The 21,746-nt window shown below is 53.0% G+C and overlaps 1 protein-coding gene across 4 annotated transcripts in view; it reads left to right on the forward strand.

The window, feature by feature from the left end:
- The window catches only part of GALNT6 (polypeptide N-acetylgalactosaminyltransferase 6), a 30,978-nt gene extending 12,469 nt beyond the window's left edge, over positions 1 to 18,509 (forward strand). For all 4 annotated transcript variants that reach the window (XM_090051523.1, XM_090051522.1, XM_090051526.1 and 1 more), the window contains 9 exons: positions 1,589 to 1,761; positions 7,236 to 7,385; positions 8,229 to 8,463; positions 11,232 to 11,349; positions 11,588 to 11,788; positions 12,644 to 12,775; positions 15,043 to 15,144; positions 16,139 to 16,291; positions 16,753 to 18,509. In XM_090051523.1, the coding sequence (XP_089907649.1) occupies positions 1,589 to 1,761; positions 7,236 to 7,385; positions 8,229 to 8,463; positions 11,232 to 11,349; positions 11,588 to 11,788; positions 12,644 to 12,775; positions 15,043 to 15,144; positions 16,139 to 16,291; positions 16,753 to 16,866 (1,378 nt within the window). In that variant the 3' untranslated portion in view covers positions 16,867 to 18,509. The remainder of the gene's footprint in view (positions 1 to 1,588; positions 1,762 to 7,235; positions 7,386 to 8,228; positions 8,464 to 11,231; positions 11,350 to 11,587; positions 11,789 to 12,643; positions 12,776 to 15,042; positions 15,145 to 16,138; positions 16,292 to 16,752) is intronic.
- The last annotated feature ends 3,237 nt before the right edge of the window (positions 18,510 to 21,746 follow it).

A 21,746-nucleotide genomic window follows, 5' to 3' on the forward strand; every position in this document is an offset into this window, starting at 1 on the left:
AGCGCTGCCTCCATTTCACTTTTGCAGCTGAGTGGTCTTGGGTTACGGCAGGGGGTTAAGAAGGGATCAAGCGTGAGAAACTCGCCCGGGCTTTCCCTGCGGTCTCCAGCAATGCACTTTAAGAGGGCAGCCTGCCCCCTTGTCAGGAGGTGGGTGAGGAAAAGCTTTGCAAGGGGGGAGGTATGGCTTGAATAGCAGTTAGAAACCCAGACCCGATGGGCAGACGGTTCCCCAGCAGGACAGCTCTTTCTGCCTAGCAGGTGTGGCAGCAACAATGGGAAGGCTTTGTGTCTGGGGAGGACAAGCATGTTGTTCGGTCAACCAGAAAAGGCAGAAACCCATTTCAATCAAAGCGCTCCAGAACCGAAACGTACACCAGAGAGCCGGGGGCGGGGGGACGGGCTCGGAGGGGAAGGGCCGTCCGCGTTTGATTTTTGAGGCAGAAGCAGAACCTGATCTGCCATGTGGAACAGTCTCCCTTTTGATGTGCAGCTGAAGTATGTGGCGTGGGATGGAGCCATTCACGCCCTGGCTGGGAAGTTCAGACAGGGGCGCACGCAGGCAACTTAAAATGGGTCCTCTTTCTTTCTTCCTTTTTTTTCCCCCTTATTTTAAGCCCCAAATTATTTCAGTCCAAGTCTCTATTTGGCCCTCTCCTCTTGGATCAGAGTATCCCAAGTGTCACTGAGATGTATTGGAAAGCAACATCGCTTCCCGGCCTCTCATCGGCTCCGATCAAGTGTAGTTGCTGTTCTTTAATTGGGTGCCAGTGGGAGCTAACGCAGGGCTTTCTCACTCCGGATGCAGCATAACAGATTCTCAGTTTAATCTCTCTCTCTATATATTATGTATACGTAGCATATGTAGTGAAACAACGAAAGGTTTTGAAGGGTCGCGTACCATTTGGAGTCACGACACTTCAGAGGAGCCTAACTCTCTCTCCTGGCAAGGCTGCCCTTGCAAAATCAGGTGGCAGGAAGATGTTTGATGAATTTCTGGATTCAGGTTTGCATTGCATTGCATTGCAAAGCTGCATGTAAAGAGCGATTCGATTCCCTGGCCTAAGTGATCTGCAAAGAGTATATCGGGAGTATATCAATCAGATCTGTTCAAACCTGGATTCTTAGAATCTGGTGAATAACAGGCTTTGAAATGCTGGTTTTCATTTTGGTCAAATAAAGATTGATTTATTTTTTTAAAATTTGATTCCAGCCATTTTAATCCTTTTTAAAATGCCTCTTCAGACTGAAGCCATTTGGATGAAAAAGTCAAAGTTGTCATGAAGAGAAGCAGTGACACATGTCACTTGAAAAATATAAGAGATGTTTGGAATTTTTTAGGCATATTTTTCCCCTCCTGAACAAATGACTTGGCAAACTTGACACACGCTTATCACAGGTTTCACCAACCTGCTTTTTGTCCTTGCTGGGGGGGGAAAAAGGGTGGGGGAGGCTTATCTTGAGGATTTTTTCCCACTTGTAAATGCTTCTGAGGTTCAGCCCTCGGCAGCCACAAAGCTAACCTTGGCCTGCACATGACCACGCACTTCTGCATCTCTTGTACACACGTCTTATCCCGTCTCTTGTAGATGCATCGACCAGAAGTTCAAGCGCTGCCCACCGCTTCCCACTACCAGTGTCATCATTGTGTTCCACAATGAGGCCTGGTCCACCCTGCTCCGCACCGTGTACAGCATCCTGTATTCCTCTCCTGCCATCTTACTGAAGGAGATCATCTTGGTGGACGATGCCAGCACGGATGGTAAGTGATGCACTATGGGAAAGCGGGTTTAGGTACTTGCAACTAAGGCTCCGCTGAGTCTGACGTGGAGAGACTCTACGTGCCGTGGGCTCAGGGACAGGACTGACGGAGAAATTGTTACCTGCCCGAGCTCCCCAAATAGCCGGGGCAGGGCAATCTAATGCTGGGATCTGCTCATATGCACTTGATAGTATAATTATAAGCCAGAGTAGGGGTGAGACTCATGCATTACTCAGTCTGTGGGGTATTGTAATGCCTGGAGTTTCAAGCCACTATCGTCATGCAAAGAGTCGAACCTACTCTGTGCTGCGTAAATGCCTTTGTGGGCCTGCTGCAGCTACAACTCCAGTTTTGCCCCTGTCTAGCTTGCATACACACACGCAATGTCAGGTTAAGTGATACTTTAGGGTCAGGTCAGTGGCCCTGAGGCAGGGGCCATTGATGCGCTTTGCACAAGGGATGCATCCAGGAGGTTGTAAATGCCCACCTTCCTGCTGCTCTGGTGAGTCCATGAAAATTAGGCCCATAGAAAGAAGCGCTGTGATGATGGCCCTGTGTTATGATCCCAGGTGGCTTCTGCTCCAGCTTGTGAGACCCACAGTTTGGTGTGCAAACGAACTGAGCCTGTAGTGTAGCAGGTCCATTCGCCAAACTGGAGCAAAAATGTTAGAGGAAACTGTCCCCTCCAAAAACTTCCCTTTTGAATGCAAAGCTGGTCCCGCTAAACGTAACAGAAATCCCCCAGCGGGAGGTTGGAACGTCTTAGGTGCTGAGACTAGCGGGACAGGGAGGGATATACACGTCTTGGGGATTCGGGCGCAACTGAGCTAATTCCTACCTCGTAGCAATAAACTGTTCCTAGGTGCAAGCTTTTTCCAAGGGTTGATCTCCGGCCCGGATGGGGCTTTGGGAACTGTGAGTCAATGGGCGGTAGACAGCGCTGCTGACATCTGATCAGCTACTGGCAAAAGACTTGGCTATTCTAATACCTCCTGGAAAATGAGCCAGGACTCTTGAAACTGCGGTGGGTTGCTGGGGAAGTGAAATGTGTTGCAAGTTCCTACCTGCGACTGTAGAGAAAAAGGTCACATGTTTGGTTGAGAAACCTGGTTTAGGCAAGGTACTTCTTTCTGCGCTGGGGGGAGGTCTGTGAATTCCAGGGATCTGGTACATTTTAGACCGTCCCTTTGTGCAAACTCCTTTCTGCATGCTCAGAGTCTTGTCTCGTTACTCTTCCCTTTGCATATAACTGTTCCCAAGCGACCAGGCGGGGACCTCCTGTGACTTATAAACAGAACACATTATGTTTTCCAGCCTAGTAAATTATTCTCTTGCCTGGCAGGCTGTCATTTAGCCCTTGGAAGGCATCACGCCCAAAGCAAACATGATTCAGTGTCAGGGCTGCCTGGAGCTGGGTGTTGGGGGTGCCCGAGCTCCACTTCCTCCTGCGCCTGGAGAAACGCATGCCTCTTCAGGCAGCAGACTGGAGTGCAGACCCCTGTATACCATGGGCCTAACCAGGCAGCCCCCTCTTAAATAGTCAGGGGGCCAGTCCAAAGCTGGACTCTGCTCATATGCAGTTGATAGTATAATTACAAAGTAGGGGCGAGACTCATGCATTACTCAGTCCCTGGGGTGTTGTAATGCCTGAAGTTTCAAGCCGCTGCCATCATGCAAAGAGCATCAGACCTGCTCTGTGCTGCATAAAAGCCTTTGTTTGCTCCAGCTACAACTCCTGTTTTGCCCCTGCCTAGCCTGCGTACGCACACGCAGTCTCGACTCGTGATGCTTTAGGGTCAGGTTGGTGGCCCTGATACAGGGGCAGGCTGAAGTTCAGTTGCTGCAGATGCCGGATGCTAGAAGCACGGTGGGAGATGCCACCCCCGGACTTGCAGCACATCAGCCACCAGTCGCTGAGGCTTCTCTCCCCAGCGAGGCAGACGCGAGCCAAGTAACTCAAGTGCACTAATTCAAGCAAACAGCTGCAGCACGGACACCTTTTATGTTTAAACCTGGCCTCACGGAAAAAACTTGTCCTAACATAGATGCATTGGGAGCCGGGGGGGATCTGCACTGCTGAACAAAGCTTTGCTGGCAAGGATGCAGCACAGATGTGCAAGACTCCTTGCGACTCCCTGCATTCGGCGAGCGGGTGTAGGATATCCCAGTGAAAGCTCTGGCCAGGGGAAGCTGTCTCCCCAGTAAAAGGCTTTGCAGGCAAGGCCCAGGAGAGAGCCTGCCCCCAGAAAAACCAACTAGACAAAGCGGATACATGCCTAGAAGGGAAACCCCAGTTTGTTGGCAGAAGCAGGAACCGAACCAGCATGTGCTGACTCCCGATCCAGTGCCTTTTTCAGCCCACCATACCCCCCAAGCTGGCAGAGTGCTGGACTAGTTTGGAGAGAGGCTGCAGAGGCGGTATATGTGGTGATTCCCACCCGAGTGCCCCAAAGATGCGTTGCATCCATCCCCTGCTGTACGCCTCGGGGAGGTGCCAGTCCCCGGAGCGCTGACTCCACTAGTCCGGGTGCAGCCAGGTGAGTTATACCCATCTGGACTGCTTCAGCAGCCCTGCTGATCCAAAGACATTTCAGACTTTCACCTTTTAGTTTTTTGCACTGGAGGGGAATGAGGGTCCCTCTGAAGAGAGACCTGGTGCTGGAGAGCTCTGGGCTGGTTATAAAGTTTCCAGCTCATCTTAACCAATTAAGCAGATCACGTTTCCTGACAACGGTTCTCTTTAAGGGTCACTACTGACTTAGCCCCGTGGAGCATAATGTCTTGTGTGTGTGGCTGTATGGGCCACCCAGTGCCTTGCTGTAGCTCAATGACCTTTATTGTGTTGGGGAAAGGGTTTGGGATACCTCAGCTGCCAGAGGCTTTTATTTCCATTCTTTCAACACCAAGTAAGACTTGCTTTCTTTCCCTATCGCCGGGTCCTCCAGGCTGCAACCTAGTGCTAATGATAAGTTTTCGCTGCCTTCCCGGACGGGCAGATTATATATAGCAGCAGTTCTACGTTATCGGAGCTGCCAGAGGCCCGCTGTGCTAGGGGCTGTACGTTGGTCCTCATCCCAAAAGCCTTGCCATCTAAAGACGCCCACTCTGACGCGGGTAGGAAAACGGAGGCAGAGAGAGAAGTGAATCCGCCAGCCACAAAAGCGGAGGAAAGAACGCAGAAATCCTGCCACTCCAAAACGTGATATCTCTCACTACAAAGCGCCTGTTCTGCTCAGCCGCGGCTTCCTGTTGTGCTTCAGGTGCTGGGGGGCGCTAAACTCTGCCATAATTGTCAGTTCAAGTATCTCCCCCAGCTGTCAGTCTCGGTCGCTCCGAAAAAACAAACCCGCAGTCGCTTGCTTACTGCTTCCTGCCTAACTGCAGCAGCAGTCTGTGGTCACCGCATGCCTTGTGAGCCTGAGTGCCCTTGGGTAGCACGCGCTCCCCTTAGCATGGCTATTCCCTGCTGCGTCCTACAATGTAACGGGAGCTGGGAGTTCATTTTTATAGCCCCGAGGAGTCTCTCTCTCTCTCTCTCTCTCTCTCTCTCTCTCTAGCATGCTCCAGCAGTTAGGTTACTAGCTGGGATTTGTAACTCAAATGCGCTCTCTGCCACCGCCTCCCCTTGAGACTTGGCCAATTCACTTCATCCCTCTGGGCCGCAGCACCCTGTGGCTACAAAGGGGGTGGCAGTGCTTTTCCACATTGCTGGAACAATTGAGGCACATCAATATTGCAAGGGGTTGGCTAGCTCAGCAATGAGCAAGGAATTGAAGTACCTTGGCTGCAGAGATTTGGTCGGGGGGATGTAACATTTCCTGCCTGCATGCGAGAGTCTCCTCTGCTGGCATGGGCATGCATACGTACACCCTTAAATCCTGCTTCTCGCAAGCCACAAGGATCTCTTCCGGCTGCCCTTGTTTCCTCTGTGGCTTGTTCTGCTCTGCTTCACCGTTCACCTCCTCCGGTGCCTTTGTTTCCCCTGGTAACATCTGGCCAGAAGGGAGAAATCCCAGGTCTTTCCCTTTTGTGCACTCAAGTCTGAGCCGGAGCCCTACCTCCGAGCAAGTTGCATTTTTTTCCCCCAGTGACAATTCATCAGCTTGGCCATGGTGGTGTTTTAACTGCACGTCAAGAGACTTTGTTTTTTGAACTTGGTGGCTCTGTCTAATCCCAGACTAATCTCTCTCTGGGGGGAGGACTGGGGGCGTTGGAGCTCCAGGAACTGTCCTGGAGTTTGGCTTGCAGGGTACTTTCCCCTTTCAGCCCTGCTTTCACATCTAATAAAGAAAGTCTCGGGGGGGGGGATTTTCCCCTGTAACTAGGAATGAATTTGAGCAGAGAGTCTGAAAAAAATCAGGGAAGTTGCTTCGAGTCTCTGGACCCTATGGGCAAGATTTAAATCCTTTTTCTTGCCACAAAACTTTTTTTCCCTTCCTCATCCCCCTCAGCTCAGTAGAGGGAAGTGGATTTTTAAAATCAAGTTGTCCTTTTCCATGGACTTCCATGTACTTTTCTATGGACTCGTCCAATCTCTTTTTTTTTAATGGAGTAAGGGAAGGGAGGAAGGCTTCAGTATAGGATCAGCTAGAGAGTAGTTTGCTTATACATAAAACATTTTGCTGATGGAGTTATACTGACCCCGCTAGTAGAGACGCAGCTTATACACCAGCAGCTACACTCTGTGTAGTTTAAAGCATTGACCCAACTGCTGTGATTTGTATCAGTCAAACACCTTGTTCTCGTTTAAGAGCTGTGTTTATAGGAGGTCTGTCTCCCCCTGGCTTAACTGTGTTGGTGGGACTGTATGGTTTTTTTTGTTCCATGCCCCTAAGCCACACAGCAACATTGGCAGAACACGGAGGTGTAAACCAAGCCTGCAAATAGTCACATCTGGTCTTTTCCCCAAAGCTTATGGCTGTTCCGCTGCACGTGCTATCCACATCCTTTACATCCCTGAGCTGCGCACAGCTTCGGGGTCAGCAGCATGGATGTGTCGTTGCTGCAGCCGGCGTGGACATCCCGAGCTAGCGTTAATAGACAAGGCTCCCTCTTGTCCTCAAGTGCTGGTAGAGGTCAGGGTCGACTTCTCCAGCCAGCTCTGCAGCACTCTGAGCTCACTGCTGATGCGTCTACGCTGCTAATACTACCCAGGCTGGCTACTTCTGACCTAGCTTCGGCAGGTCTGCGTGAGCTGCTCTGCAGACATGCCCTTGGCATTCGAGGGAGGATGAATGCCAGGGGCCAGGAAAGGCTTCCCCCAGGGTAAGGCAGGTCTGGAAGAGCAGGGCAGCTTGAAGGTAGAGGCTTGGGCTTGGACTCTGGTCTCGCCAGTTCTGTTCTTGCCTTAACACGCACATTAATCCCACCCTAATATTACCTGCCAAGCTAGTTGGATGCGTTTGCTACCGACGGTGCCTTGCGAATCGCGACCCTTCTCACCCCCTGTAATGCAAGGAAACGGTCCCTTGCAGAGTACCTAAAGGACGAGCTGGATCTCTATGTGAAGCAGCTGCAGATTGTGAGAGTAGTGCGGCAGAAGGAGAGGAAGGGGTTAATAACAGCACGGCTGCTCGGCGCCAGTGTGGCAGCTGGAGACGTTCTCACCTTCCTGGATGCTCACTGTAAGTACAGCCGGGCTCTGGCATCGGCTTCACGCCTCTCGTGCGGCCTGGCAGACGGGGCACAGGCGCGGGACTCGGGAGAGAAGAGCTCTACCCCCAGCCCTGCCACAGGCCTCTTGGCTGGCCTTGGCCAAGTCCCTTTCCTGTGCTTTGGTTTCTGTAAAATGGGGCTAATGACAACAGCCTTCTTTCTCAAGCGCTCGGAGATGAAACGGTGGAAAGACACAGACCAGAGCTAGGGAGCGTTAACTTCCTTTCCCAGGAGTGGTGCAGTCGGGCATGCCAGGGTCCTGACAGTGATGCCCGCTTGAGAGCTGCTGACTAGCTCCCCGCCACCCCCCGTTCTAAGGGAAAGCGGGTGGGTGTGGAAGTCCCTTGGGCTCCTGCATTTTCTGTTTCGCTCCCCCCCACCCACCCCCCGGGTTTCTACCCGTAGCGTCCACCCAAACCTGGGCTTGTGCCATGCTGCACTCGGAAAGCGTCCACGCAGGAACCGCTCCCAATTTCTGCCTGCGCTGCCAGAGAGCCCAGCTGCCGCCAGCAGAGGGGAGCAGAAGGGGACCTGCCGTGAAAGTTAGGGAACCCCTGAAGCGAGCTGGCTGCTTTTCCCAGGTGTCCGAGCAAGGGGCAGAGTCAACTCCTCCTTGGCCTGACTCTTCTGCCATTTGTCTTGTGTCACTGAGCTGTTCCAGCAGATATTGTTAGGAGCTCTCCCAACCCCACAGACCCCCCCAGAGCGCTTCCACTTGCATCTAACTGGGGAGCCTAGGGCGGGCGCGAGAGTTGAGCCTTGCAAGCAAAGCGGTAGTGGCAAAATCCTCCTTCTTCCTCGCTGCTCCCCAGGTGAGTGCTTCCACGGCTGGCTGGAGCCTCTCTTGTACCGCATTGTCGAGGAGCCCACTGCAGTCGTGAGCCCAGACATTACCACCATCGACCTGAACACCTTCGAGTTCTCCAAGCCCATCCAGTACGGCAAGCAGCACAGCCGGGGGAACTTCGACTGGAGCCTCACCTTCGGCTGGGAGGCCATCCCTCCCCATGAGAAGCAGAGGAGGAAAGATGAGACCTACCCGATCAAGTAAGCCTTGGGGGGGTGTTGCCACATGCTGCCTGGGATGGGAGCTTCCAATGTCTCTTGGCACTTCAAGGGTGGAGTTAATAAATGCTACATGGGCTTTTTAGCCTGCACGGCCGCTTTCCCCCAGAAATGGTGAATCTCAGGTGTCCTCGACAGGCCACTTGTGTCCCCCTGGGGAGGTGTCTGCTGTGACCTTGCAGCTGAAGGTCATGACTAGCTAGCTGCAAAGCCTGCTTTGAGATCTGGTTTTGGAGGTGTTGAGCCCTGTGGCTGACTTGCCGCCGAGCCTTTCATACCCCAGACGCCTTTAGGTGGAAACGTCACAAGAGCATCCAAAGCCATTGGTGACTCTTCAGATCTTTCCCCCTTCTTCACAGGAGCGTGTAGACTCTGATGGGAGCGGGATGCCCCATGGGGCAAGGTCTCAGATAGCTTCCAGTCCTCAGAGCAGGGGCGGGCAATTATTTTGGGCGGAGGGCCACTTACTGAGTTTCGGCAAGCCATCAAGGGCCGCATGACAGGCAGCCCAGAGCAGATAAATATTAATTTTCTAAAATTTTTAGGGGCCCCGTGGGCCGGATAGGATGGCCTGGTGGGCCACATCCAGCCCCCGAGCCGCATTTTGCTCCCCCACCTGGCCTCAGAGCCGAGGTAGATGCCAGCACAGCATATCTGAGCCTTCAGGCCAGAGGAGAAGTGGGGATGGTGAGAAAACCTCTGTTTTGGGTTCAGTGAATGAGGGATGAACTTTGTTCCTATGAAATGAAAGGAGCTCTTAATCACCTTAGGCTCCAGACAGGCCTTGCTTTCAGTCTCTCATTAAGAGCTTAATTACTGTCTCTTCATCTCTGCGCTGATCTTGGAAACCCAGTCATTTGAGTGCCCTGTAAGGAGCTGATTTGGCTGGCTGGGGGAAGGGTATTGCCTGCACCACATATTTTACATAAAGGCCTTTTTTCCCCCCTTTTGGAGTGGAAAGCAAACACTGTAGGAGCTGCTTGGTAGGCAGGAGGCGGCTCTTTGCAAGCACCAATGCATTCATGCAGCGTGGTGGTACCTGTTCAGAGCGTACCCCTAACCAACGCGGCCGTCCGGGCAAACTTCAGGTCTGCCCAACAAACGGCAGGTGGGGAGGCGGAGGAGGCTGCGACTCCTCTGCAAGCCAAAGACCCGGTGCAGAGGCACCGGTAGTAAGAAACGTGCTGTTCCTGGTCTTTCCGTCCCTGCTTGGGGACCCCTGATACGGGGTAGTGAGGAAGTGCACGTCTGCACTGCCCCTGTAGGAGAGCTAGCTAGCAGAGCGTTCCTCGTGTAGCGATCGCCTCTGTTCCCAGGTGAGCAGGGATAACCTCCACGAAAAGCATTTCAAGAAGGGCACGAGGGAACGCATGGCTTTGATACGGGGACAGGAGCCAGGCAAGGCTGGCCGGATCGTACTCTGGTCATTTGCCCCCGATATGCCAAGAATTCCCTTGTTGCTGCCTAGAAAAGAGCCCGCTTGGTCACTTCCCAAGCCTGCCAGCCTGCAGCCCAGCTGGCACAGGCAGCTACGGACACGGGTAACCAGCCTCCGGCCCTTTAAAAGCAGAACAACCTTGAATTCCCAAGCGAAGACATTCAACACCAGCTTTTGGCCCACGTAACCCCGTCCCTTGGCCTGGAATACAGCTCTGCTTTGTGCGAAGGTCAGATGGGAGACGTTGCGGCCTCAATAAAGGTCCCTTTTAAGAAGGCGGGTAACTCAGCTTCCAGCAGCATCTAATCTCCGCTGGCTCCTCGCTCAGTGGGGGCTTTTCTTCTCTTGTCTTATGAAAGCCAGTGTCTGTTCCGGCCTCGTCCAGAGATCAGATGCAAGCAATTAGAAAGGGAAACCGGTATGAAAAGCTCAGTCGCGGCGCGGTCCCCAGCTCTGCCCCTCCATTCTGCCATTGGCTGTCGGTAATGATGCCCCAAGCTTTGCCTTGTCCCAAAGAGAGGCCCGGGGACCTGCCCTCTGGGTGCCAGGCACATCCAGTGTCAACCCTTAGCTTCTCCGCCGCAGGTGTGTAGTCCCTTGTCCTGAGTTCAGCCAATGCTTAATGAGCTTGTTCCCCAGCCCCTCCTCTGGAGCAGGGTGGGGACCCCCACGTTGCAGAGCAGAGAGGCCAAGTAATTGCCTGCAGTCCAATGGAGAGCCCGCCGGAGCGGGGAACCGAACCAGAGCAGGGAACTTGACCATTAAAGGCCTTTGCAAATGCTTTGCTTTTCTTTGGCCATGAGGACAGAGGTTTGTCTCTGGGAAGCAACCCAAGCAAAGCACTTGGAGATGGGCGGGGGGCTGGACACGATGATCTTCTGAGGTCCCGTCCAGCCCTAACGTCTATGAAATCTATGGGGTGGCACTGCGCTACCTTGCAACAGTCGGCTGGGGTGTAGAGCGCTCTAGACACCATCCCTACCCCTACCCGTTTCTGGAAACAGACGTTTTGGATGCGACCGTAGTAGAAGCAACAATAGGGATTGTCAGCCGTGACTTGACGTGCCCGTGGGGGAGTCGCCTGCAGATGGCTCGTAAAGGGGCCTGGCCATGGGGGAGAACCTCATCCTTCTGTAATGCAAAGACCAGACCGATGCAGTGCTGTTATGGAGGCGAGCAGCTGCAGCCAAATTCAGACCCCACGTGCCCCTCCGTAGGCTGGAGACGATACACTTGCCAGGCAGAGGAGCGAGAAGCACGATGGAAGAGCGCTCCGTGCTGTTCCTTACACTCTGCTCCCGTGTCCCCTCAGGTCCCCGACCTTCGCTGGTGGCCTCTTTTCAATCTCCAAGTCCTACTTCGAACACATTGGCTCCTACGACGATCAGATGGAAATCTGGGGAGGGGAGAATGTGGAAATGTCCTTCAGGGTAAGAGCAACGGGTAATGTTAAAAGGCTTTTAACCACAAGCGGCGAGCGCGGCTCCAGGTCACCCGTGCGTGTGAAGGTGCCATCACACTACATGCCGTAATAAAACAGCCCAAAGCACATGCTACCAGGCCTCGGGCTGGTCCGGTTCTGTACGTCACTCCCTTTCTCGGAGCAATGCTTGGCTTGGCTGAGGCGCCCTCTGAAAGCTGTTGTCCTGGGGCTTGCTCCTGCTGCAGGTCTGGCAGTGCGGGGGGCAGCTGGAGATCCTCCCCTGCTCAGTCGTGGGGCACGTGTTTCGGTCCAAGAGCCCCCACACCTTCCCAAAGGGGACGCAAGTCATTTCCCGGAACCAGGTGCGCCTGGCGGAGGTCTGGATGGACGACTACAAGGAAATCTTCTACAGGAGGAACCAGCAGGCCTCACAGATGGCCAAGGAGGTAAGGAGCCTGGTTCTAGATGTCACCTCCGTTGCCTCCTTCAGCAGAGAAGGTGGCGTCCTTTGACTGGGCAATGATCCTTAGCATCATCCTCAAGGTCCCGGTAGAGATGGTGGGACCATTGCATCAAAGGACAGGGGGCTGTGCCAGATTCCCACTCAACCAGTTGGGTCCGGATCAGAATGAGGCAAATATTTTTTGTGCTCGCTCTTTTTCATTTTTTTTGTGGCAAATGCAGATTTGGCCACAGCAAAACACAGTGCAGCTGCATCTTGGTTCCTCCAGTGCTTCATTTTCAGCAGCATCCAGATTCTGACATTCGAAGCAGACAGGTTTTTGCGCTTTCAGAACCAGAATATTTGGGGGGTTTTCCTCTCCACGCTATTAGTTTTCAAATTTAGTTTTCTTTTCTTGAAAGGTCAGATCCGAAACTAAAGATCCAGGGGAGCCAGAACAATTTGCTTGATCATAAAGGAAGCTTTCCAGTTAGCCACATGTGTCTTGTTTTTGTGCCAAATAAAAATGATTTTTCTTTTTCTTTTTTTTTTTCCTCGGTTTGTCAACAAACCACGATTTGCATTTTGCACTGGTCTCTTATCGGTGCCCAAATCTGGACTGGATCCAAAATGCCTTGTGCTGCCTGAGCTGCATTTTCCAGTGACGTATTGTCCTGGGAGACTTCCCCTTTGGGGCTGTTAGTGTGCTAAGAAGGAAAGATATAGATTCCCAAGAAGGGCCATGATGGGACCCACCTTTCTGATGCCTGGTGGGAAGCCTGGTAAGGGGCACGCGGGGATTTGTATGGCTGCTTCCCAGGGAAGTCAGTTTAATTTTCTTGCCTGACTTTGTTGATAGAAAACGTATGGTGACATCAGAGAGAGGCTCAAACTCAAGGAGCAGCTGCACTGCAAGAACTTCACCTGGTACCTCCAAACCATCTACCCCGAGATCTTCATCCCAGACCTGACCCCCACCTTCTACGGAGCAGTAAGTGCACGTGGCTGTGGATTTCCCGCTTGCTTCCCTTGGTTCGACCTGTCGCTTCCCGTACCCCGAACACGCCTGGTCTCGGAAACTAAGCAGGGTTGGGTCCAGTTAGGACTTGAATGGAAGACCCAACTTTCCTGGAGACAGGTCAGGTCGGTAGACGCGCACTGGTGCTGCTGCAGGATCCCTCTGCCGGGGTCTCATGCTCTGGAGCCCACAAAAATCCACTGAGAAGGGCAAGCCACAAAGGAAACTCTGTAGACCAGGGGTGTCCAACCTCTGGCTCACAGGCCAAATGTGGCCTGTGAAACCATAGGGGTCTGGCCCATGGGGCTTCCCATGGATCAGGAAGGCTGGTGGCAGGGGAAAGGTGGCAATAAATACAGCTACCCTCCCACACAAATTCTGCAGGCTGGGGTCAGATCATGCCCTCTCCCCTTGCCTCCAGAGCATACCCTTCCCCCTTGCTGGATGGGACTGGGCCGTGTCCCCTTTCCCCTGCAGGGCTGGGTTGGGGCCCCCTCCTCCTGCAGATCTGAGCCACACTGCCTTCCCCCATGGGGCTGGGCCACATCCCTTCTCCCCACCCCACAGGGCTGGGCCATGCTCCCTCCCTCCATGTCTCATACCCCCTGGATGAGTCACCCTGGCTGCATCCCGCTCCATGCTCCATACACCACCCTAGCTAGGCAGTGCACCCAGCCCCACTCCCTCCCTCATCAGGGGGCCTCAGTCTGCCTCCTCCTCCCCCCCATAGACTTACTCTGCAGGGAGCTGCTTTCCAGGCTGCTGGCCTGGATTTCCCAGCCATATACATGTGTGCAGGTGTGCACGTGCACGTGGCACCCCCTGTGTCCTGCTCCTGGCTGCCAGCCTGCAAGGGGCAACTCACCATTTCCCACGGATCCCTGCACAATGCTGCAAATCCGGGACAAATCCTGTCCTGGAGTCGTGCAGCCCGGATGTTCCCAACCTGGGATTGTCCTGCCCAGTTAGGGATAGGTAGTCACCCTGTTTGCACAGATCCAGTGCAAACTCAGGGCTCAGTGGACCTCCACGGGCTTTGAGGTTTCCACCCAGTAGCCTTGCCTTCTAGTTAAACAAACCGCAGAGAAGTTTCCAAAGTAGGCAGGCAGGCTGTTTGTTCAGTTCCAGCCTGTTAAGCATTTGACATAAGCTTATACCATCCCAGCTGAGAAAGTTGGCATTCAAAATCTCTAAGCACAGAGGTGGTTAGCAGTGTTAGTCCAAAGTCAGGCATAAGGCAGGGCAGGGCAGCCTTAGAGACCAACTGGTTCACCAAGCAGACTAAGGGGATTTTTTTTTTTCACACCGCTGCTAATAATAGCTGATGTCTTCAGCCAGCGCCTCAAGGGGAAAAGAAACATGCAGGTTGGGCTTGTCCTTCAGAGTCGGGATCGAAGAGCAGAGCTCATTCCAGCTCACAATAAAAGAGTTAGAAGCACTTGAAAAAGGCCGTCACCCTTTGACAGGAACAGGCAAGTCCGGTTCTTTGACTAACCAGACCTGAGCTGATAAAACGTGATTCTGACCTGGACCAAACCCTTCTCTCCGACATTCCTGAGTACAGGTGTAGCCAGGAGGCAGGTGACTTGTCACCTGCAGGGCTGGTCTCCAAGTGCTTACTGCACTCGAGTCTGGTAAACCGAGTTGATAGAGACGGCTGCCCGCTCAGTTGCAAATAGCATGAGGAGTTCTTGGCATTAGCTGGCCCAAAATACCTAGTCCTCCTGTGAAAATACATGCAGTGCCTGAGAAACTATAGCCATATGAAAGACCATACCCTCTTCAGGCATTAAGAAGCTGAGACAAGAGAACATCCCACTGGTTAAGCTGAACTCTCTCCTTGGGTTTGTAGATGCTATTGTGGTACTACTCGTGGACCACCGTGCCAGGCATTGTACAAATGCAAGACACAGAGAGGATCCCTGCCTTTGTGAACTTCAGGGCAAAAGCTGCTAGTACAGTTTGGGTGATGCATGCTTTTTTGGCGTTGCAAAACTCAGACTAAATAATTCCTGCATCAGGGAGCAGCAATGGCAAGATCCCAGAGTCCTGAGCACAACCCAGTCACAAATTCCTAGTCCCTAAAGAATAAATGCGGGCAGCTGGACTTTCTGGGCTGCCTTCTTGGGTTCAGTGTGGAGTCCAGAGCCTGTTCCTTGAGCCAGTCCCTAATGGCAGAAGACAGGGAAGAAGCCTCCAACCTGAGCTGTTCCCAATTTGATTGGTCTTTTTGCTTACAGATTAAAAATGAAGGCACCAAGAGCTGCTTGGATGTCGGTGAAAACAACCACGGAGGGAAGCCTCTGATCATGTACCCTTGTCATGGCATGGGGGGCAATCAGGTTTGTAGGGGAGGAGGCTGGTTGGCCATTTCCCAGCAGTCCCCATCCCCCTGGGGAAGCCACTGGGGAAAGGAGGAAGCCCAGCACCAGTCGAGGCTGGAGTGATGCACAATGAAGTGCCCCCAGTAGAGGCAGAAGCTGTAATGCATCAGTGTCGTTGTGCGCCTCTCAGTCCTCTGCGGATTCACTGAATGGTAGAAAACAAGGCTGGGGGGGGGGCCTCAGGTGGTCACATCTAGTCCAACCCCCTGCTCAAAGCAGGATCAGCCCCAATAAGATCATCCCACCCAAGGCTTTGCCGAGCCGGATCTTAAAAACCTCCAAAAACGGAGACTCCACCACCTCTCCGGGTAACCTGTTCCAGTGCTTTACTACCCTCCTGGTGAGAATTTTTTTCCTACTATCCAACCTAAACTTAACTTTGCTGCAGCTTGATCGCATCGCTCCTTGTTCGGTCACCTGCCCCCACTGAGAACAATTTCGCTCCATCCTCTTTGGAAACCCCGCTTCCAGGGAGCTGAAGGCATCTGAGAGCGGCCTGTTTCTTCCCTGCATGCCTCTCCCTCCAGAGAAGCAGGCAACAGCAAGATGAACTGACCATATTAACTCTTGAATCCATTAATTAGATGACCCCTCCAATACTTAGTTACCGTACGTGGCAAATTATGAATCTGCTAGCATTTTCCACGTGTAGAATCTAAGTACCGGGGGAACATCTTAAATTCATTCCCCGCACTGCTGCTCTGGGGGAAGCAGCAACGGGGGGTAAGTAGTAGGGAAAGTAGTGGAGTGGGGGCAGGCAGCGGGGACGGTCCTACTTGGAGCAGGGGGTTGGACTCGATGTGACCCCCCCTAAGATCCCTCCCGACCCTCATGATCTCCGATTCTGCGAAGGGAGTGACGGGTGCTGCTGGTGGTGCCGTGGAAAGCAGGAGGGGTCTTGCTGCATAAGGTTGCAATCCTCACCTCTCCCCGTTCTGCTCTTGGTCCCCAGTACTTCGAGTACACCACCCAGAAGGACCTGCGGCACAACATCGGGAAGCAGCTCTGCCTCCGCTCCGGCTTCGGCCCGGTGGAGCTGGGAGAATGTCACTTCACGGGGAGAAATTCCCGCGTGCCCGAAAGCGAGGCGTGGGAGCTGACTCGGGTGAGCGAGTGCTTCTCGCCCCTTGAATCCCTTGTGCCGAGTCGAGGGGTGGGGGAACACGGCTGCACCCCCTTTGGCAGTGCTGCCTGTGAGATCTCAGCGCGGGGCTTCCCCAGAGCTCCTGCTTTCGTGCCCACCAGTGCCCCGGGGGCCAACGCTGCTGCCGCTCGGCTCCTTTTCCTGGCTGCCGAATTCATTGGGAAGGGAGGGCAAAGGCAAACGGTAGCAGTAGTCCTGTCTCCATTTCCCCCGCCTCCCTCCTGGGCTCCGGAGCTGCACAAAACCACGTAGTCAACATGGGGGGCAGCCCCATCCTCCCCGCCCCGTTCCTGGATCCACTGCTGGGCACTGGTGTGGGGCAAGTCTCCCTGCTTCCTCCCGTCTCCGTTACTCCCTCTGCAGAGTTTGAGTTGTCCCTCGAGCTCTCTGGAGGACGCCAGCCCAATCTCCTTTTCTCATAGGATCGGCTGATCAGAAACATGGCTTCTAACACGTGTTTATCCGCAAGAGGCGAGCACCCGTCCATGGCTTCCTGCAACCCGCTGGATCTCCATCAGCAGTGGTTCTTCACCTAAGGCACCATGCGAAGACCAAAGCCCAGGCGTGGACAGGGTAGCCCGTGAGCCCGTCTCGCTTGGAGTTATCCATCCCCAAGTGCACTCAGGAAATGGAAGCTAAGACTTTTTCTCCTTTTATTTAAAAGAGACTAAAGCCTTAAATATGCTGCAGTTCACATTTGCCTTGAAGTCCATTCTGTGCCTTTTGGGGGACTAAGATGGCATCATAATACGTGGATGAGATTTTGTTTGTATCGTTTTTCCGAGAGACCAAGCAAACCCCCTGTTTGCAGCTACATAAGTGTCATAACCGTCATGTATCCGAAGCCAAGGAACTTGGGACCGTCTCCATCAGGGCAGCATCAGTTAAAACGCTCAAACCCATGTACCATCCCGGAGCGGCTGGATCGCGAGCCATAAGAACGGGGGGAAGGGACCGAATGCAATATCCCGCTGAGGAGGTATTGCCAGCTGTCTCGTGCCAAAAATGGTGCTTGCGGCAGCTACCTGTTGTTACGCTCTTGCAGGTGGAATATGGTCGAAGGCAAATCAGGCCATGTCAGGAAGCGTTGCAGGGGAGCGATGTGCAGCATCTTGTTGCCTCCTCTTTGCAGACACGCTAGCTGTTCGCCGCGGCTCAGTAGGAGGTAACGACTGCATTCAAATGCTGATGCTGGGGTGCGCTGTTGCTGTGCGACTCCCCAGCCATTGCGCAGTGCGTGCGTTCCCTCCGGTCGAGGCGCTCCTGCCAGCCCAGGGCGGCAAAGAGGACTGACCGCATTGCAAATGAAAGACCTCTCAGTACAGCTGATCCCCAAAGGAGAGCTGATTCATCGTTTCTCCTTGACCCGTGGTGGGGCGCAGGTTGTCGAGAGAGCTGGCAGCCACGCTGCATCGTGGTGGCGCGCCGTGGGGGACGGACTCTGTCGGAGCTTGCAAGATGATGCTGATGGATGGCATTAAACAATAGACTGTCCCTGTGGGGGGCAAAGGTGGGAGGGGCGCACATGAAACACTGGTTTATCTGTTGCGGTGAAGCAACTCCTGATAACAGATCGCCTGTGCCAGCGTGATGAAACACTTAGTGCCACTTTTACTCTGGGCTGCCTGCTGTGATTGCTGGGGTTTAAGAAAAACTACTTAAAAAAAAAAAATTCTTTAAATCAGCATCAACGTTTCACTTCTCACGACCCTTCCCCTGCCATGATGCTTCCTCACCTGTTTTCCATTAGAAAACACACAGGAGGCGCTAGTAGCTTTCCTTACGGGATCCCTGGTGAGTCCAGCCCAGGAAGACCATACTTTCCTCTGAGTTGGGCAAAGGGCACTGGACTTCTGGCTTAAACTGTCCTGGCATTATTGGTACCACCACCTTCCTCCACTTTCTACCTCCTGTTTCAAACCATGCAGCTGGATTTTTCTCTACTGGTGTTTTTCTTTTAAACCTCCAAGGGAAAGACAACACAGCTGCAAAGCGAACAGAAAAAAATACCTTTTGTTTTTTATTAAGTGTTTAGACTTGAATACGGTAGTTGACACTAGTTTCCAAATGATTCTGCTTCTCCTGTAAGTCAAGAGCCCTTCCAGGAATGTGGGATGTGCCCTGCATTTCGGATCCACTTGACATGAACCTAAAATAAAGAGACATGGTTTTGTTTGAAGAGTCCCGTCTGGGTTTGGTTCCTTCGGAGCAGATGCTCAGCGCACAGCAGCGGGACCTTCTTGTGCCAATATTAAGCCATATGTTTTCTTATGTTTAGTACCTAAAGCTCATCAAGACCCAGTCCCCATTGCAGTTGGCGCTGTGCACGCCACCCTCGCCCCTGTCCCAGGAGACTTTGCAGCCCGTGCAAGCAAGGCAGAAGCAGAATAGGTGGCTGGGCTGTGATATGCTATATCTGTGTGCATTGCTGATTTTTGTCTGGCGAGGTGCCTTTAACAAATCGCTGCCTATGCAGTGATTTGGATGATGCCTGAAGATGGCGAATTCCCGAGGACTCCATGCTGAGGCACACAGCAGGTGTATGCGCTCCTGCCTTTGAACGTGCAAGATCGGAGTCTTCCATAGTTGCACCCACTAAAATCTAATAACAGGAGTGACATTGGGTCTATTCTGGTATGGCAGGATGATGAAAGCCCCTATGCAGCCCTAAAAGGCAGGGCTCAGAGCCTGGCTCTGGTATAGCTCCACTGTGGCAGGTAGTTTCCTACTCCCTGCGAGACGGTGGCTTCTCCGGTGGTGGGTGAGAAAATAAAAATGTTGCCCCTTGGCCTAGATTGGGGGCTGGCTGGGCAGAGCCTCCCCCCAGTGCCGGGGGCTGGAAAACAGCCTTTAGGAAGGCTCCCGCTGCAGCCATCCGCAGGCACCGAGCACCAGATTCAGCTGGGAACCCGAGACTGTGCAGCGAGCAAATCGCAGGCTCTTCCCTAAGGCGCCTGTTGGAGGCTCCTTGCTCCACGGAGGCTCTTTGACTGAGACGTTGGTGTCATCCAGCGGCCAGGCAGAGAAGTCAAGAGCGTACAGTGGAGGCTCCCTTTGGGTTTCACGTAGAATCACAGAAAATGAGGATGGGAAGGGCCCTCAGGAGGCTGCATCTAGTCCAACCCCTGCTACAAGCAGGACCAGCCCCAGCTACATCATCCCAGCCTAGGCTTTGTCTACCAGGGTCTTAAAAACCTGCAAGGATGGAGACTCCACCACCTCTCCGAGTAACCTGGTCCAGTGCTTCACCACCCTCCGAGTGAGAGTTTTTTCCTAATATCCAACCTCAACTTCCCTTGCTGCAATGTGAGCCCCTTGCTCCTTGTTCTGGCATCTGCCCCCACTGAGAACAGCCCAGCTCTGTCCTCTTTGGACTCCCTGCAGGGAGTTGAAGGCTGCTATTAAATCCCCCCTCGGTCTTCTCTTCTCCAAACTAAACAAATCCTCTTCCTTCACCCTGTCCTCATCAGTCATGTGCCCCAGTCCCCTAACCATGTTCACTGCCCTCCTCTGGACTCTCCAATGTGCCCACATCCTTTCTGTGGTGGGGGGCCCAAAACTGGACACAGGACTCCAGCTGTGGCCTCCCCGGTGCTGAACAGAGGGGAAGACTCACTGCCCTCCATCTGCTGGCAACGCTCCTCCCAATGCAGCCCAGGATGCCATTAGCCTTCTTGGCAACAAGGGCACGCTGCTGGTTCATATTCAGCTTATTGTCCACCATCACGCCCTAGTCCTGTTCTGCAGGGCTGGGGTTTAGCCAGTTTGTCCCCAGGCCAGTGCATGGGATTGTTCTGTCGCGAGTGCACTTGTCCTAGTTGAACCTCATGGGATTTCTTTTAGTCCAGTCCTCCAGTTTGTTGAGGTCACTCTGAATCCTAGCCCTGCCCTCCAGCATATCCCCTACTCCCTCTAGCTTGGTGTCATCTGCAAACTTGCTGAGGGTGGACTGTGTGCCATCTTCCAGGTCGATGCGTGTCCCATCTCAGTAGTCAGTGCCATCAGACATACTTTAAGTCCGTCTGTCTGGGGTAGGTCCATGCTGCGGATGAAACTCTCTGTGGAGAGAGACTCCCATTGGGTTTAAACAAGCTGGCTTGGATCCTGGACACGGCACAGAGAGGGCTGCAGGGTGAATTAACCCATGCAAAAATGCATGGAAGCCAGCTAGCCATGACAGCAGGACAAGCTAGCTTGAGTAGCACTGCACTGCAGTGTAGATGCATCCTTGGTTACTTTGACTGTGCTGATTCTCTCCATGCCCCAGGAGGCAGGGCAGACCTGTCCTCATCTCACAAAGGCAAAGTCACTTGTCCGTGGTCCATGGCCCCTAAAGCCCATGCTGGCACCTGAGTCATTGACCCATCCTTCTGCCTTACCTCCATCTCTGCCACTCCCTGCTTTCTGGGACCCTGACCCACTCACTTTGCTGCTCTGTAGCATGAGGTGGTCTGTGAAACTGGAGTTCAAGGTGGCTTAGAGTCTCACCTGATGCCCGTCAAATGCATTGAGAGCTGTCGGCAGAAGGTGCAAAGCAAAATGAATCCACCCAAAGTCGTTTGATTCTCCTTTAGGTGAAAGCTGCAGGACTGTAGACTTACACGACGCGCCCCAGATCTGAGCTCCCGTCCCCGGAGCCTCCCTCTCGCAAGGACCCACCCCATTCAGATGCTGCTTTGACTTCCCTATTTCACCTCCATCCAGAAAGCCCCTGTACTGTTACAGACCGGTAACGTGACATCCTGCTCAATAGCTCCTGCTTCAACTTTACAGTGTTCAATCCACCGACTTGCAAGTTAACTTATGCCTTTCAGGGCTGGATCGCTTTCTCCAAAGGCGAGCAAAAACCCTATTTCTTCTGAATCCTGCTGCCTGATGTAACTCCCTGATACAGTGAGGCTGGCAGCTGCTGTGCTTTGCAACAATAGCTAGTACGTGCTTTATATTTAAACAGGCTTTCCCTGGGAAGTCCCAGGTGTGTTGTTTTGCTTCAACAAAGATAAAAGCAGAACTACAGTAGCTGCTGATGAAGTGCGATTGCAGTATCTGTTCGTGATCGTTTTGACAGACCGGATGTTCTCAGTCACTATCTTGAAGTAATTTTCAGAGTAAACACTTTATAGGATAACCTTACTTCAGATCCCCTCCAAACTAGCACCACTATAGGGCCAGGGACTCCGGGGGACATGGCTCCACGGGGAATCCTGCTACACCAGAGAGAAATCGATGCAACTCTTTTTTGGTCCACATCATCTGTCAGTCGGTAGCAACCTTAGGAGTCAGCTTCCAAATGAAGAATATTGTGGAATTTATTTCATGGGCAAATGTGTGTGTATTGAAGGGAGGGAGCGGAGGGTGGGGATCATTCAAAATGGGAGTGACCTAATTTCAAAATGCAGAAAACAGAAATTCCAAG

This window comes from Crocodylus siamensis, chromosome 6, assembly GCF_052110815.1.
Source record: "Crocodylus siamensis isolate JL-2025a chromosome 6, ASM5211081v1, whole genome shotgun sequence".
Lineage (NCBI taxonomy): Eukaryota > Metazoa > Chordata > Crocodylia > Crocodylidae > Crocodylus > Crocodylus siamensis.